Source organism: Sander vitreus, chromosome 20 (genome assembly GCF_031162955.1).
Source record: "Sander vitreus isolate 19-12246 chromosome 20, sanVit1, whole genome shotgun sequence".
Classification (NCBI taxonomy): domain Eukaryota; kingdom Metazoa; phylum Chordata; class Actinopteri; order Perciformes; family Percidae; genus Sander; species Sander vitreus.
This window is the reverse complement of record NC_135874.1, coordinates 2,492,067-2,506,218: the sequence shown is the minus strand read 5'-3', so window position 1 is coordinate 2,506,218 and position 14,152 is coordinate 2,492,067. Positions and strand designations below refer to the sequence as shown.

The window sequence follows — 14,152 nt, the reverse complement described above, 5'->3', positions numbered from 1 at the left end:
CTTGGTGGAAGGGCCAAGGAAGAACCAAGTGAATTTTGAGCAGATGTACAAATTATTTTTCACTTTCGTTAACATTGCGTTATCACGGGTGCTTGTGCTGCATTCATGTTGTGTCTGAATAATCGGAAAAAGGAAAATTCACAATGCATTATCATTGTGGGAATGGGCATGCCTTGGCGCCGTTTTCAGTTTTTATTTTTTTCTCTAAAATTCAAAATGAGCTGTACAAGTTCTACATTTGCCAAAACTAAAGCACATCCTCTACCTTTGCCTTCCTCCTCCCCTACTTTCCCTCTCTCTTTCTAAAAAAAAACTGGATATACAGTATGGTGCTGCAGTATCTTATTGCACTTTTGCACTTTAAGTAAACTTATTATGTTACATGGCATTGTGTGTATTATATTTTTTACTCGTCAGAAACTACTCCTCGTGCTTTTAAATTGCCCCCAGGGGATGAATAAAGTTTCGAGTGAATTGAATTCATTCCTTTCGCTTCTCCGCTCTGTTGTTCTCCTTTTGCCTTTCCATCTGTCTCTTATGTTTCTTTTCTGTTCTTTAATCTCTTTGTCTCTGTCTGTAGGGAGGAGGGAGTGTGCGTGGAGGGCATCATGGACATTTTCGACATGCTGCTGGCAGCCACGTCTCGGTTTCGTGAGCTGAAGCTTCAGCGGGAGGAGTATGTATGTCTGAAGGCCATGATCCTCCTCAACTCCAGTGAGTTTTGCAGACGAAGCACAGTCTTCACTTTGTGTTCCCTGTGACGGATAAGTTAGTTTGTGTCGATCCTGTCCAGTCAGCGCATCAGTGTGTGTTTATGTTCTTACATAACCCCGATTGCGTGGTTGTGGAACCTAGTGGGTCAATGACACCTTCCACTTATCTGATAAAACAAATCTGACCCGACTGAATATCACTATTTAGGTTAAAGGGGCTTTCTTATCTTACAGCCAAAATAGTTTGATTGTCAAAATAATGCTTACTTTTAATAGTACTTTTGAACGTACTTAAAAATCACAAAACATTTGTCATTCTTGTGTCTCCAAAATATATATAAATTATATTGGGCTAAATATAAATATTATATAATATTATTTATATAATAATATAATATTATATTTATAATATTTATAAAACGCATAACATTTTCTCTCATAGTTATGAACTCTGAGGCAAATTGTATCCAAACAGATTTGCTACAAAATGTAACATGTTTAGATTAGATTATGCTAAAAAAAAGTAGTGAGAATAGTTGGAAACGTGGGAATGGTTTTAATAAGTATGAATTTCATTGAAATGTTGAATAATTTGTTATAGTGTATCAAAAAAAAAAGTGGAATATTTTAAAGTTTTTTTCGAAAAGCTGTCGCTGCACTGAATTGCTGGTTAAAATGTGTAAGAAGGTGAAGTTGTAAGGAAAAGTGGAAAGGGTTGTTATTATTAAGTGTCTTAAAAAAGCTGACTAATACCAATATGGTATGGAAGTTTTTGTAAAAGTTGATGCTAAACTGAATTACTGGCTTACATTTGGATGAACAAAGTTACTTGTTCATCCAAATGTAAGCCAGTTTTAAAAGAGTAATGAATGAGTTGGGTGGGTCAAATTGGAAAATCTCAATCAGCTGTATTCAATATTTCCATAAAGCACGAAAATAATTTATAAGTTGTATAAAATTCCCAGTGATGAAAGATGTGGAGCATTTTGAATCCATAAGTAAGACTTGATAGAGCATTAAAAAAGCAGCTGAAGCAGTCTAAATAGCTAAAAAAAAAAAAAAGTAGGAAAGGGATGAAGAGCAAAATAAAGAGTAAGAAATGATGTTTTGCCTATCTGCGCCACTTTCATGACAGCAGACAAAGAAAGACAAACATGCACTGCACAAGTCTTTGGATGTGGTTTCATTGAAAGTGCAGGTGATCCTACCAAAGAAGTTGGATAGGCAGAACGTTTGGTTTGTTTGAAGAAGATTTTGTAGTGAAGACTTTTTAACCTGTAACGTGTTCCTAGCGGTCATGCTGTCCTCACTCAACAGCGGCAGCAGCATCCGCTGTACAGGACTCAAGGAGGTCACCAACCTCTCTGGGCGTCCCTGCAGAGTTTAACAAAGTTCCTCCCTAACAGACGCATGCACCGTCCTCTGCCAGACTCTTGCTTGTTGACTCTGCTACCCTGCAGCTGGGCTGAAAAAAAAGAACAATTGCGAAACAAGTGAAATTGAGTTTGAAAAGTCAGAGAGAACAGGAAGAATTTTAAGATTTATGTATTTGGACAGATGGAAGGTTGTGGCTTAACTGCTCAGTCTGTCCTGTGTGGTGAGTGGATTGGGTGATCTATAGTTTTACATCTGGAATGTCCATCATGATGTCATTCAGGTTCTTTGATGAGCCAGATGTTTACAAGTGGTGGGAACAGGGAATTACTTCTGGGAGGTTTGGTCAGTGTCCCAGTCGGATCCCTTTGTATCACAGACAGCTCACTCGACCAGCGAATGATACTAGTTATTCTCGTACAACATTGACAGGGTGCTCTCATTCAGCAACAGGTTGCAAGCGAAAAAGCCTGGAGGACTGGGTGGCGGATACTCTTATAGCTTTCACCTAGCTTCAGACCCATGCTGCGTTCAGGATCCGCTGTCCAATTGGAAAACAGTGTTCTTGGCGGTGACGTACTTCCGGCCATTTTGAGAACTCTTTCTCATGGAAGTGCAAAGTTTTCAGGCTTTGAGAATTACGTAAGGCCTTTTCTCTGTTTGAGGCCATGTGTTAGGCAACATGTGCTTCCTTTGTCTTGGAGGTCACATGCTCTTTGTTTAAGATCAGTTAAATACAGTCTCGGTTCCAACAGTAGTTAGTGTTTTATTAAAGAATTAATATGTATTTGGTTTTTGGTTGTGTAAATGTTACAACACAAATCGAAACACGGATTGAGTTTCAGTGCCATATATAATCTTTTTGATTTTCATTCCCATCACATGCACGACGTCCACAGCTTTTTAGGTACATTATGCAACAAATGTCAGCGAGCACCATTTAAGGTTATGGCTACTGTTGACCTCAGAGTATCAAAAATGCTGTGTGTACTTTGATTAATCCAGTGTTTAATCAAAGGAGGTAGCTACCAGTTGAACAGTTTTTGTGGATCCGAATATCCTGTTAACCGTTTTATTCAAAGTTGCACGCAAAGCCTAATATTTGTAAAAAATAAAGACTAACGTTTCAACTGTTTATTTAATTTTCCCCCCTGCTGCAAGTAAGTGTAAAAGATGGGGATATAAGATTCATCAGATACTTTGAGATATCTGGCTTCCAACCAGTTATTGGTCGAACTGCCGTAACATTTTCGTTGTGTTTATATTTTGCGAAAGCACCAATAGTCTACATTGATGAATTCTGTCAAATATATTGCGATATTGGATTTTTCCATACAGCCCAGTCAATATTGGCCCGATACTTTAGCAGATGATCAGTTTATCTCCGAAGTAAAAATGACCTGTTCGTGTACCTGACCAGAATTCGCTGTGCCGTGTATTGCAGATGTGGTGACGAGCTCCCCTCAGACGGCTGAGGAGCTGGAGAGCAGGAACAAGCTGCTGCGTCTGCTGGACTCAGTGATTGACGCTCTGGTCTGGGCCATTTCCAAACTGGGCCTGTCAACCCAGGAGCAGACTCTGCGCCTTGGACACCTCACCATGCTGCTCTCCCACATCCGCCACGTCAGGTACTGCCAGAGACTGCAGGAAACCGCAGCCCGAATCCGGAGGAGACGATCGGAAAAGCACATGTGCTCTGAGACATTTAGACACTAGCCAACTTTATGTCTGGCCTTATTTATAGTACACTCTTACAAACATATTCATACATTAATCCTCAACAGGTTTGAATAAGCACACACAGACGTACACTTCAGACACTTTACCAGATTACTTGATTTTACAGTTCTTAAATGATGGAGTAAAGGTGATTGAGAGGAAAATAAAAACAACCTCATTTTAGTTGATAGTGATGATAATAAAACCTGTATAATTTTCACACAGTGCTTTTTATACAAGAAATTGAGAAAGCTGACAAACAATAATTAAAAATTTGACACGTTACATGTTTTTCACACAGATTCACACATTTTTCTTTTGTTTACAATAAATAATAAACAAATACAAATCTTAAAGTCAAGTTCATAAAGTAACTTTCTTTGCATTCATTTGATTCCCAATAAAAATACACTGGTAAGAATTGCTTTCTATTGTTAATATGTACTTAAAAACAGTTCTGAAATGCAAAATAATAGAATTTTAATCATGTGATAAAACATGCAATTAACTATAGAAATTCAGCGATTAATCATTTGACAGCCCTAGTTTAAATAAATCCAAACAACCCAGAGCGTTTTTTTCTCTTATCCCAGAATGCATTTGTTGTGGTTTATCCAGACTTCCACAGCACTGTGGAGATAGGTCTGACAATGACAAGACTATCCTGATACTAAAGTAAAGTCAAAAGCTTGAAATAACAACCACAACTCACTCAAACAATTTGTGGGCCTTTTTTTTAAATCTGCAACATATACTTCCCTCTGTCTTCCCTGTCTATGCAGTAACAAAGGCATGGATCATCTGTCCACCATGAAGAGGAAGAACGTGGTGCTGGTGTACGACCTCCTCCTGGAGATGCTGGACGCCAACACGTCCAGCAGCGGCAGTCAGGCGTCGTCCTCACCCAGCTCTGACGCATACTCGGACCAGTACCAGTACCCTCCGCCCCCATCTCACCCGCAGATGGGCCCAGAGCACACGGCCGCCGTGCCTCCGCATGGACCCGCCGAAGCCCCGACCCTGAACAGACACCTGCAGGCCCCCCAGTCCTCACCTTCATTTCACATGGACAGCAATGAGTAAGTTACAGCAGTAGAGGAGACAACTCAGATGCTCTAGTTCAGTCAAAGTTGTAATGCCACCAGGGAGTTTTTTTTTATTTATTTTTTATTTCCCTTGATTAAAATGTAAAAGGTATTTAACTATCTTTCATGTATCAATGAAGAGGAGAAGAGTTTCTGTATGTGGTAAAAACTCATGGCAGGTGTTCTGGAAGAACAGAATGACAAAGAAAAAGAAAGCACAAGGTAAAGAAAAAAGGGGGGTAAAGAAGGAGGAAGAAAAAGTTAGCAGAGGGTAAAGAAAAGAGGGGGAGAAAGATAGCAGAGGGTAAAGAAAGGAGGGAGGACAGAATAAAAGAAATAAGGACAGTGCAGGGAAGAAAAAGACGGAAGAAAAGTAGCAAGGAAAGAAATTAGAAGAGGTCAAAACTCCAGCAGCACGTTGGCTTGTGCAACAAGTGTTGACCTCTTTAGACTTCTTTCCTCTCTCCATGCACCTTGGAAGTACTATAGGTGAAGTTGTGCCAGGAACCCCGAGTCTTCTTCTAAAGGAAATAAATTAGGACAGATGAAAGGAAGGAGGAGGAAGGAAAAAAACGGATAGGTATAAGGTTGCATTCACATCAAATCGGGCTTGCGGCGATTAGTGCGGTGTTGTGGGACAGTCTGGGAGTGTCCTTTTAAATGGCCCATTTGTGTCTCCGTTGTTGTGTGTTTTGTTGATCACCGGTAGTGTTGATGTTGGGAGACTTCAAAGATGACGACCAGTCCGATCAAATCAAATCAAATGCAGCTTATTCAAACAGTGAACAAACTCTCATGACAATGAGACAACCGTGAGCATATGAAAGCGTCTGCCCAAGGGTGACTAACATGAACATCAAAATGGATCCTTTTTAAACTGTTTTTTTTTTTTTTTTTCCTCACACAGTCGAAGCTATCTATTTTAGTGGAACAGTACACCACACCTTTTATGGAAGATTCTTCTAATAGTCTCACATTCCAGGCTCCAATGCCTCTGTGTGAAGGTTGTAACCAAACTCATAATAGATTCACACATTCTAAGCTAGGTATTTCTGTGAGACAATGGCCCAATCCCAAAGTCCGGACTCACAGACTCACGGACTTTGGTGCGCATTCTTGCGCAATTCGTAAGGGCTTAGGGTTGTCCCAATGTCGAATTTCAAAGTGCGTGAGGGTTTGAGTACACACTTACCGAGCCCTTTCCGTGAGTCTGTGTCGATGCAGACTTCACCAAAGGGAATTACCCACAGTTCAAAGCGTTGTGGCGTTTACCGCGGAGACCATAGGGAAATCCGGAAATTACAAAGGTAAATAACAGCACGACACACGACCACTGAACACAGACCAGCCTGTTGTCCAGCTTGTAAAACAAGAGTTCGAAAAAAATTTGAATCAGGCAGCCATCTCCTGTGCCTTGGCCGTGTGGAAAGCAACAAACTTAAAATGAAGATTCCCAAACCGGCAAGTGTCAGCAACATCTTTGTTATTAAACGTCACCAAGGTAACGTGATCTCGTGAAGTGCTGTCCCAATCCCATTTATACCTATCTGAGCCCATTTGGCCTCACACACTCACTCACTTAGCACCTGAGATCAATTAAGTCTGTGAGTCTTTAGTCTTTAGTTTCCTCAGGGCTCACTTTGGGATTGGGCCAATGTCACCTTAAAACTGATCCGTCCATAGAAGCTCCTTAGAATAGATAATATACGTTATAACACCTGCATGCATAAATACCAAACCTATCAGGTAGGTCACGTCTACGAGTCTAGTGGGACACGAGCGGTCTACGAGCGCTAGTGGGACACCTAGAGGCCAGGAGGCTGCAATGTGCCCTCAGCCCTAAAGTTAACTTTTTTTTTTTCATCACGGCATGATGTCATATTGCGTTTCTTCAAAAGTGGATTCTGTTGAGAGATCACGTGACCGACGAATCGCGTGCCTGCTCTAGGCTAAAGCTCCTCGCTCCATCTCCGCATTTTCATTGAAAACCTGGTCTATTCTTTTTTTATTCAACGTCAATCGTTTCATTTGTCACCACGGTAACTTAGTGGAATGCCTGCAGGAGCGAAAAAGCAAACGCGGATCTACGCGTGGAGCAGGCTATGACCAGGGTCCTGGAAAAGCAACAAAGCGTGAGTGTGGATGGACCCCTTATCTACAGTCCAATGGAGAGAAATAGAGCAAAACCTCACTGGAAGTCCAAGACTGCAAGACCTTGCCTTTACAGGTGTGTGTCCAAAAAAGTGTATGCCCTATGGCCCTATTATCACCAACACATTGACCAACTTTAAACAGGTGGAGGAGCTCTACACCAATAAGTGGCATTTGAACACCCCAATTTGGCACAACATACACGTAATGTCTGGTAACAAACCTTTTGTTTATAACCAGTGGAGTGACAGAGGTATTTATACTCTAGACCAGCTATTCAATGATGAAGGTATGTTAAGTTTTGAAGACCTGAGAGCTAGCTTTATCTTCAGCCCTAAAATGTTATGGAGTACCATGGGAGAACAGTCTGAGATGCACCCAATCATTAAATGGCTTGTTGATTCTCCTGTGAGAGGTGTAGTGTCCAGGATTTATGCTAAACTGATGCAATTAGAACTCCCAGTAAAGAAATGGAAGTGAGAGCTGAGCACGGAGGGGAACGTAATTAATTTGGAGACAGTTTGGGTCAACATTTCCCACTGTTCCAAGAACCCAAATCACCAGCAGATCCACTTCAACATATGCCATGGACTCCTCAGAAGAGATACGTCTCTAAAGTCATTCCTACTCCCTATTCCACGTTCTGCCAACCTGAACAAACTGGTACTTTCCTGCACATGATCTGGGAGTGTGAACAGGTGCATGAGTTTTGGAATAAAACATCAGTAATATCTGATGTGACAGGATGTCGAATTCCTACTGACCCGATTGTTTTGTTACTTAATGACGACTAAATTACACCTGCTTGGGAGACAGAAGAAAATTTGGCTAGCTGGATCAACCACAACCAAGAAAATGATAGCTCAGCGCTGGCTCCCCCCCCCAAACTCGTTTGTGTAAAACAGTGGGTGGTGTATTTTCTAGACAGTTATGCTTGAGCTCTCTACAGCAAGGATTAACAAAGCCAAATCATCAACTAAGACCCATGGAAAAATGCAGCAGCACAAGTATCAGTCCTAATGACCTCAGCATCACAAGAATTAGAGGAGAGCGACTGTGACTGTGACTGTGAGTTCTGTTTTTGTTTATTTGCTTGTTTTTGTTTTCCTCGAGACCGCAGAGGGTGGGAGAGGGTTGTTCAATTGTGTTTTGTTCTGTATGTTTAAAAAATATAAAACAATAAAAACTATCATAAAAAAAGTTGATTCTGTTTCAACTGTTGGCCACATGCTGCTACATTTTTTTGGTCATCCCCTGCAGTTCCCACCGCCGCAGCCTAAACGCACTACCCACATTAAAATGAATAAGGGAACTGCCGTTTTCGCCGCAACACCCGATTTGGTGCGAATTCAACCTAAAGGAAGGGAAGAGGATGACATCACACCTGCAGTAGGTGGTCACAGGGTCTCAGTGCAGGTAGTGAACATTGGAAACTATCTTTTACATATGTATTCAACTTTAAAGTGCTCATATTATGCTTTTTTGTTTTTCCACCTTCCTATCATATATATATATATATATTTTTGTGCATGTTATAGGTTTACAAAGTGCAAAAGCCCAAAGTCCACGATGGAACCGTCAGCGTTCTTTGTGTAATTAGTGCACTTTCCCGAATGGATTACACACGCACGAGCATCGGTCCAAAACCGGCTCGTTTAGTTGTTCTCGGCTTTATGGACACGAGGAACCGTTTTGGGCTCGTTTGCTGCAGTGTTTTTGACTACGTCCTCATTAACCACACTGCTGTTCTCTCGGCATCCCCTGTGGTCCCCACTGCCGCAGCCTAAATGCGCTACCCGCATTCAAACGAGTAGGAGAACTGCCGTTTCCGCCGTGATGCCTGATTTGGTGCAAATGAAGCCTAAAGGAAAGTAAGAGGATTTACCTTACCTCCCCAGGGTTACAGATGGGGAGGGAAAAGGAAATGAGGGAGAGAAAATGAAATAAGTTATAAGAAAAAGTAATAAAAAAAGAAAATCAATATTTTATGCTTGATTTTAAATCAGAATCGGAATACTTTATTGATCCCCTCAGGGAAATTGTTGAGTTACAGTTGCTCACAGTCAAATTCAAGGTAAAAAAGAGTAAGAAAAGAGCGAGTCAATAACACAGGTAAAGTAACATAGGTACAGTAAGAAATAAAAACATTAAGAAGTAAAGTGAGAGGTTAAAAAAGTAAGGTTTAAAAGTGTTTCTAAAACAATGGATTGTACAAATTCTACTGTAGTGCAGTGTACATACAGTATGTATTTGTTTGTACATGAATACAGTACAAACATGAATAAGTACAGTATAATTAGCAGCAGAGAATAATGAGAGATATTGCACCAAGTAATTATTGTACATAATTGTCCAAGAATATTAAGATGTGATGCAGAAATACGTGCTGCGAGGCCAGTTTTGACACTATGATGTTGGAGAAAAAGTTGAAATACTCTCGGTATGCCAAACTGGTCCTTAATGACCTCATTTTCTTCACCTCTGCTAAATAACTGTAATAACTTTCCTCACAGGTACATCCATCCGGAGCAGTGGTCAATGGATACGGGAGACACAGGTCTGTCGGCAGAACTGACAGACTACATCGTCGCCGATCGAGTCGTCATGGAAACCGCCTTAGAGGGGTGACAGGCCTGAAAGAGACTGAGATTGAACCTTTCATGGCTTTCCATCCCCCAGAGATCGAGAAAAGGAAACAAACAAAATTTATAAATAAAAAAAAAAAAAGCAGAAAGCGCTGTCGTGAGGTAAAGTGTTTTTAGTCTTTGAAAACAAAACGTTTTTGATCGAATGTATATTTTACGTGCGTAAATATTTCTTTGTGAATGTGCACTACAGCGGGTGTTCACGAGAACATCGCTGGACCTCTGCCAGTCAGTTTGAGCTCTTTTTTGATATACAGTATTTGTATCTCTTTTTTCACCTCGGTATAACATCCAGAACAAGCCATCTACAATCTGCAATGACTAACAAAAAAGTTGCATGTGGTCCATTTCCATAAGGGATGTTAGTCATATAGCTAAAGAAAAAAAAGGGTGGTGTTTTCTATCACACTGGGGTGTTTTTCTCCTTCACTACTACTTGTGTACTTGTGTTTTAACGGTGCCTGTATATCCAGGATTTTTCTACTCTTTGTACAAACAAGTTTCAGTGGAGTCAAGAATCAGCTGTTTGTGGCCTTTAAACAAAATGACCGTTAACGTGAGCTTTCTTCCCTGTTCGTCTGGTTAAACTAAGGCTGGATTTACACAGTAGGATATGTGGCGAGTTTAGCACTTGGGAAAAAAAAGTCAAATTTAATTCAATACGCTACACGAGTCGACTGCCCTTTTTTAAGGTATTAAAAGTTATTGTGTAAATATATCAACCTTTTTACTGTACATATGTTACATTCCTAACATAAAGTGCTCGGCACCAGCATAAGTCAAATTAACCCAATGCCGATTGTATGTACAATAGATGTATAGTCGTAAATTTAAAGACCCCTTTAAAAGCTATTCAATGAAGTCCTGTCCGCCTTAGCTGTACTTTAGCAAATGTACCAAATGTAGGCATATTATTAATATAACTACCACGCTAAACATTAGTTTGCTTATTGTACACACGTCGACGTACTCACATTATAATGTCAGCACCGTAACAGTCTAGCTCCCTGTGATACTAGTGACTGAAATCTTGTCGGCCGTAGCTTAATTCAAGAGAAAAGCTAACATGATGTGCCAACATCAGCATGTAGCTAAACAAGCTAACATGCCAAATTTACATTCAATGTAACTTTGTAAAATTGTAGTGCGTTTGGCTGCAAAGTTTGCTTTAGTTTATTCAATCTACTTTTTACAGCAAGCGCTCTTTACGTAGTATATTAAAGTACAGTAGACCAGATCTCGGTCATTATTTGCAATTATTTTAGGACACAACTCCTATTGGCCAATTTAAATTAACTACTATCACACCCTAGTGCAAGCAGCGAACATCGCAAACCAAGCAAACACGACGGAACCGTCGACGTTCTGTGTGTAATTTGCGCACTTTCCCAAACGGACAACGCACAAGCATCGGTCCGGAACCGGCTCGTCCTCGGAATATTGGATTTATACCGCAAATGCATAATTGATGTCCTTTTTGGATGTTAAGACGTGACCCGCGCCACTTCTCTGCCAATGTAAATTCAACCTTGGTGCCAGATTATCCTGCCACTGCTAATAGACAGATACATGTTCACTATCTTTTCTGGTGTCTGTACTGTAGCTTGTGCATGCATGCAACACACACACACACACACACACACCTAAATCTGATGCTGAAAATATTTGTGTTTGTGCACCACACACACTCATATTTCAGATCTTGTAGAAGTTTTTGCCGGTCAAACCGATCAGCTTGATCTTAGCTGGTGTCTTTCTCTACACACAGTTTATTGTCAATTGAAAATCTATACATTCCATAAATGACAGTTCACAAAATAAATCCAACTTTACACAATTTATGTATTTTGTTTCTGTTATGAGGGCAAGGCTGAGATTATATACAAATTAGGATCAAACGCTCAGTATCAAATCATAGGCTACTCTTTTACAATTATGATCAATAATAATGTTAATTACATACATATGATGATCTTTCATTGTGCACTTAATTTAGTTATTTCATTCTTAGTAGTTTGCAAGGGCAAAAAAATTTTAATGGTGTTGACGATTTTTGTATATAAGGATATACAAAAATCGTCAACACCATTAAAATGATCTGATAGTTATAGTAGTTGCGTCGGTTACAGAACAGCAGACGAGTCACTGCGGTTTAAAAGGAAAAAGGAATATCTTACAGCTCGTCACTTCTTAAACATCTCTAAATCAAACAGTTTTTTCTGTACAAAATGTGCTATCAACAAGCCGCCTTCTACGAAAAACAGTAAAAATAGCTGCAGCGGTAGAAGATGGCTGGTGTACTCGTCACTTTCTGGAGGCTTTGTTAACAACTGCCCTTTATCCTTCAAATTAGATGCCACAGACTAGAGTGAAGTAGAAAATAGTTATTAAAATACATTTTGTCTTTGCGTATCGAAGATGTTTGGTGGGTTGAAGCGGGATGGCAAACTTACATATAAAAATGACAAAACTTTCAAACCAACCGGTGCTATGGCTTTTATTTTTTTTTCACAACTGCGGAACAACACAAATGATTAATATATTTTGAAATACAGCAAAAACATGAAGTCCAAAAAACAAAAGACGGGCGCTTGTTTTTTCACGTGGGCGGAGGGCCGTCGGTGTAACGGATCGTGGGGTAGAAGGAGCAGGCAAAGTTGTTGGACATCGTATATAATTGCCAAGCCTTCTTTGTCCAGCTGCAAGTATTTCTTTTCAGCAGGGGACAATATGCGTGACATGAAACCCAGGGTTTCATGTCATATCCATTTCCATCATCCATCAGGTGTGATAAAACAGCGCCCACGTCGTACGGTGAAGCATCACACAACAGTATTAATTCTCGGTGTAATGAACTAACACTTCTGCTGAGTTCAGCAGGGCCTTGGATTTCTTTTCTGTTGTAGTGTTGCTCTTCTGTTTTACTCACAGTGCGAACGATGCAGATTGCATTCATTATCAATGAAGTGCGCTGGTGACGCCTAAGTAGTTGTCATTGTTCACAGAAGTCCAATGTTCACCTGTAAGAGCGACGTTCTTTGTTTGCTCAAGCATGTTTATCTTCCGTGCCCTTTCGCTTTCATACATCTCAAGGGTAGATTATAAGAGGTGTGTCCCGATGCAATTTTAATGCTTCTCTCAGTCCATCGTCTTCTACTTTGCTAATTGGGCAGAAGTTTTTAGCTATACAGTTTAGCCAAAGCATTAGTTAGCTTCTCACTTACAGGCTTCGTTATTGGGCCACGAGTACCACACTCCTGTAATGTAGATTGGCGAAGCCCTGTAGATATAGTTAGGTGTTTTGCTTTGAGGTGATATTTCAAAGACAAATTACTTCTGTGGTAATGAAATTTGACCTTGCAAACTGCGCAGATTACTTTAGTTTTCTCCAAAACTTTTTAAAACTTTTTCAAAACTGTGAAAGCAAGCACATTTTATTGTACACAACAGCGGAAGTCGAATAAATACATTTTGAAGTAGGGCAAAAACACGGAGTCCAAAAAACACAAGACGGGCGCTTGTTTTTTCACGTTGGCGGAGGGCCATCAATGTAGCGGAGCATGGGGTAGAAGGAGCGGGCCAAGTTGTTGGACAGCGTACAGCTGCGGTGGTCTTCGGACATAGGCAGCAGGCCGGTCAGAAGCAGCAGGGTGAAGAAGAGCAGGTGCAGCGGGAAGGCGGCGCGTAGAACCCGGCGGAAGAAGGTCTCGCGCCGCGGGGAAGAACGGCACCTCTCCTCCCTGGATGGGGAGGAACTGTTAACGGTGAAGTTTGTCATTTATTTATTGCCAAGATAGAGTCTTATTTACTAAAGTGTGGTTTCAAATTAGCGCGACCTGAAGCCTTAAGCTAATTTGATACACAAAGCGCAGTTTGGGTTTGTAAAAGTTACCTTCCGGTCGCCGGTCGTCCAACTGTGGCGTTTGCATCGTCATCCTCCTCCTCCTGAAGCAACAGACAAGTTAACATGTTAATTGGTTGTTGTGCAGCGGCGGAAGTATCAAACTTGAGTCAAAGTACGTAAGTATTAAAAGTCAAAGTGGTCACAGTTGAGCTGAATAAAGGTCTTTTTCCAATTGACGGCCCTACCAGTCTCCCCCACAGCGTGCGCAGGTCGGTGGCCACCCGGCGCAGCAGCAGCTGCAGTTTGCAGGCGACGACGCGGACCTTCTCCTCAGCCTCGTCTTCTTCTTCTCCGGCGTCCTCCGGCATGAGTCGAGAGCCAATGTCCCGCAGCGAGGAGATTCGGTGCCGCCGGCTGCGCAGCTCCTCTCGCAGAGCCTGTGGAGGGGGATGGAGAGCACAGCAGTCGGTCAGCGGTTAGACTGTGACTTTTCTGCTAAAACAAGTTGTGAACGTGCATGAGGTCCACAGCAACTTTGTGAAAGTCAAAGATGCTGTTGAGAAGCAACAACGGAAAACAGCAACTTTAGTGCATCTGACCTGTGAGACTGATGAGTCCCGA

The 14,152-nt window shown here is 41.2% G+C and overlaps 2 protein-coding genes across 9 annotated transcripts in view; one reads left to right on the top strand and one right to left on the bottom strand.

The window, feature by feature from the left end:
* Positions 1-11,447, top strand: part of LOC144535343 (estrogen receptor beta-like) — an 82,121-nt gene extending 70,674 nt beyond the window's left edge. For both annotated transcript variants that reach the window (XM_078277763.1, XM_078277764.1), the window contains exons 7-10: positions 581-714; positions 3,532-3,715; positions 4,589-4,885; positions 9,556-11,447. In XM_078277763.1, the coding sequence (XP_078133889.1) occupies positions 581-714; positions 3,532-3,715; positions 4,589-4,885; positions 9,556-9,670 (730 nt within the window). In that variant the 3' untranslated portion in view covers positions 9,671-11,447. The remainder of the gene's footprint in view (positions 1-580; positions 715-3,531; positions 3,716-4,588; positions 4,886-9,555) is intronic.
* A 1,638-nt stretch (positions 11,448-13,085) lies between these two features.
* LOC144535340 (nesprin-2-like) overlaps positions 13,086-14,152 on the bottom strand; it is a 114,185-nt gene continuing 113,118 nt past the window's right edge. For 6 of the 7 annotated variants that reach the window (XM_078277757.1, XM_078277758.1, XM_078277756.1 and 3 more), the window contains 3 exons: positions 13,777-13,968; positions 13,580-13,632; positions 13,086-13,442 (listed from right to left, as the gene is read on the bottom strand). In XM_078277757.1, the coding sequence (XP_078133883.1) occupies positions 13,214-13,442; positions 13,580-13,632; positions 13,777-13,968 (474 nt within the window). In that variant the 3' untranslated portion in view covers positions 13,086-13,213. The remainder of the gene's footprint in view (positions 13,443-13,579; positions 13,633-13,776; positions 13,969-14,152) is intronic. The other variant, XM_078277755.1, reaches the window with a different exon arrangement.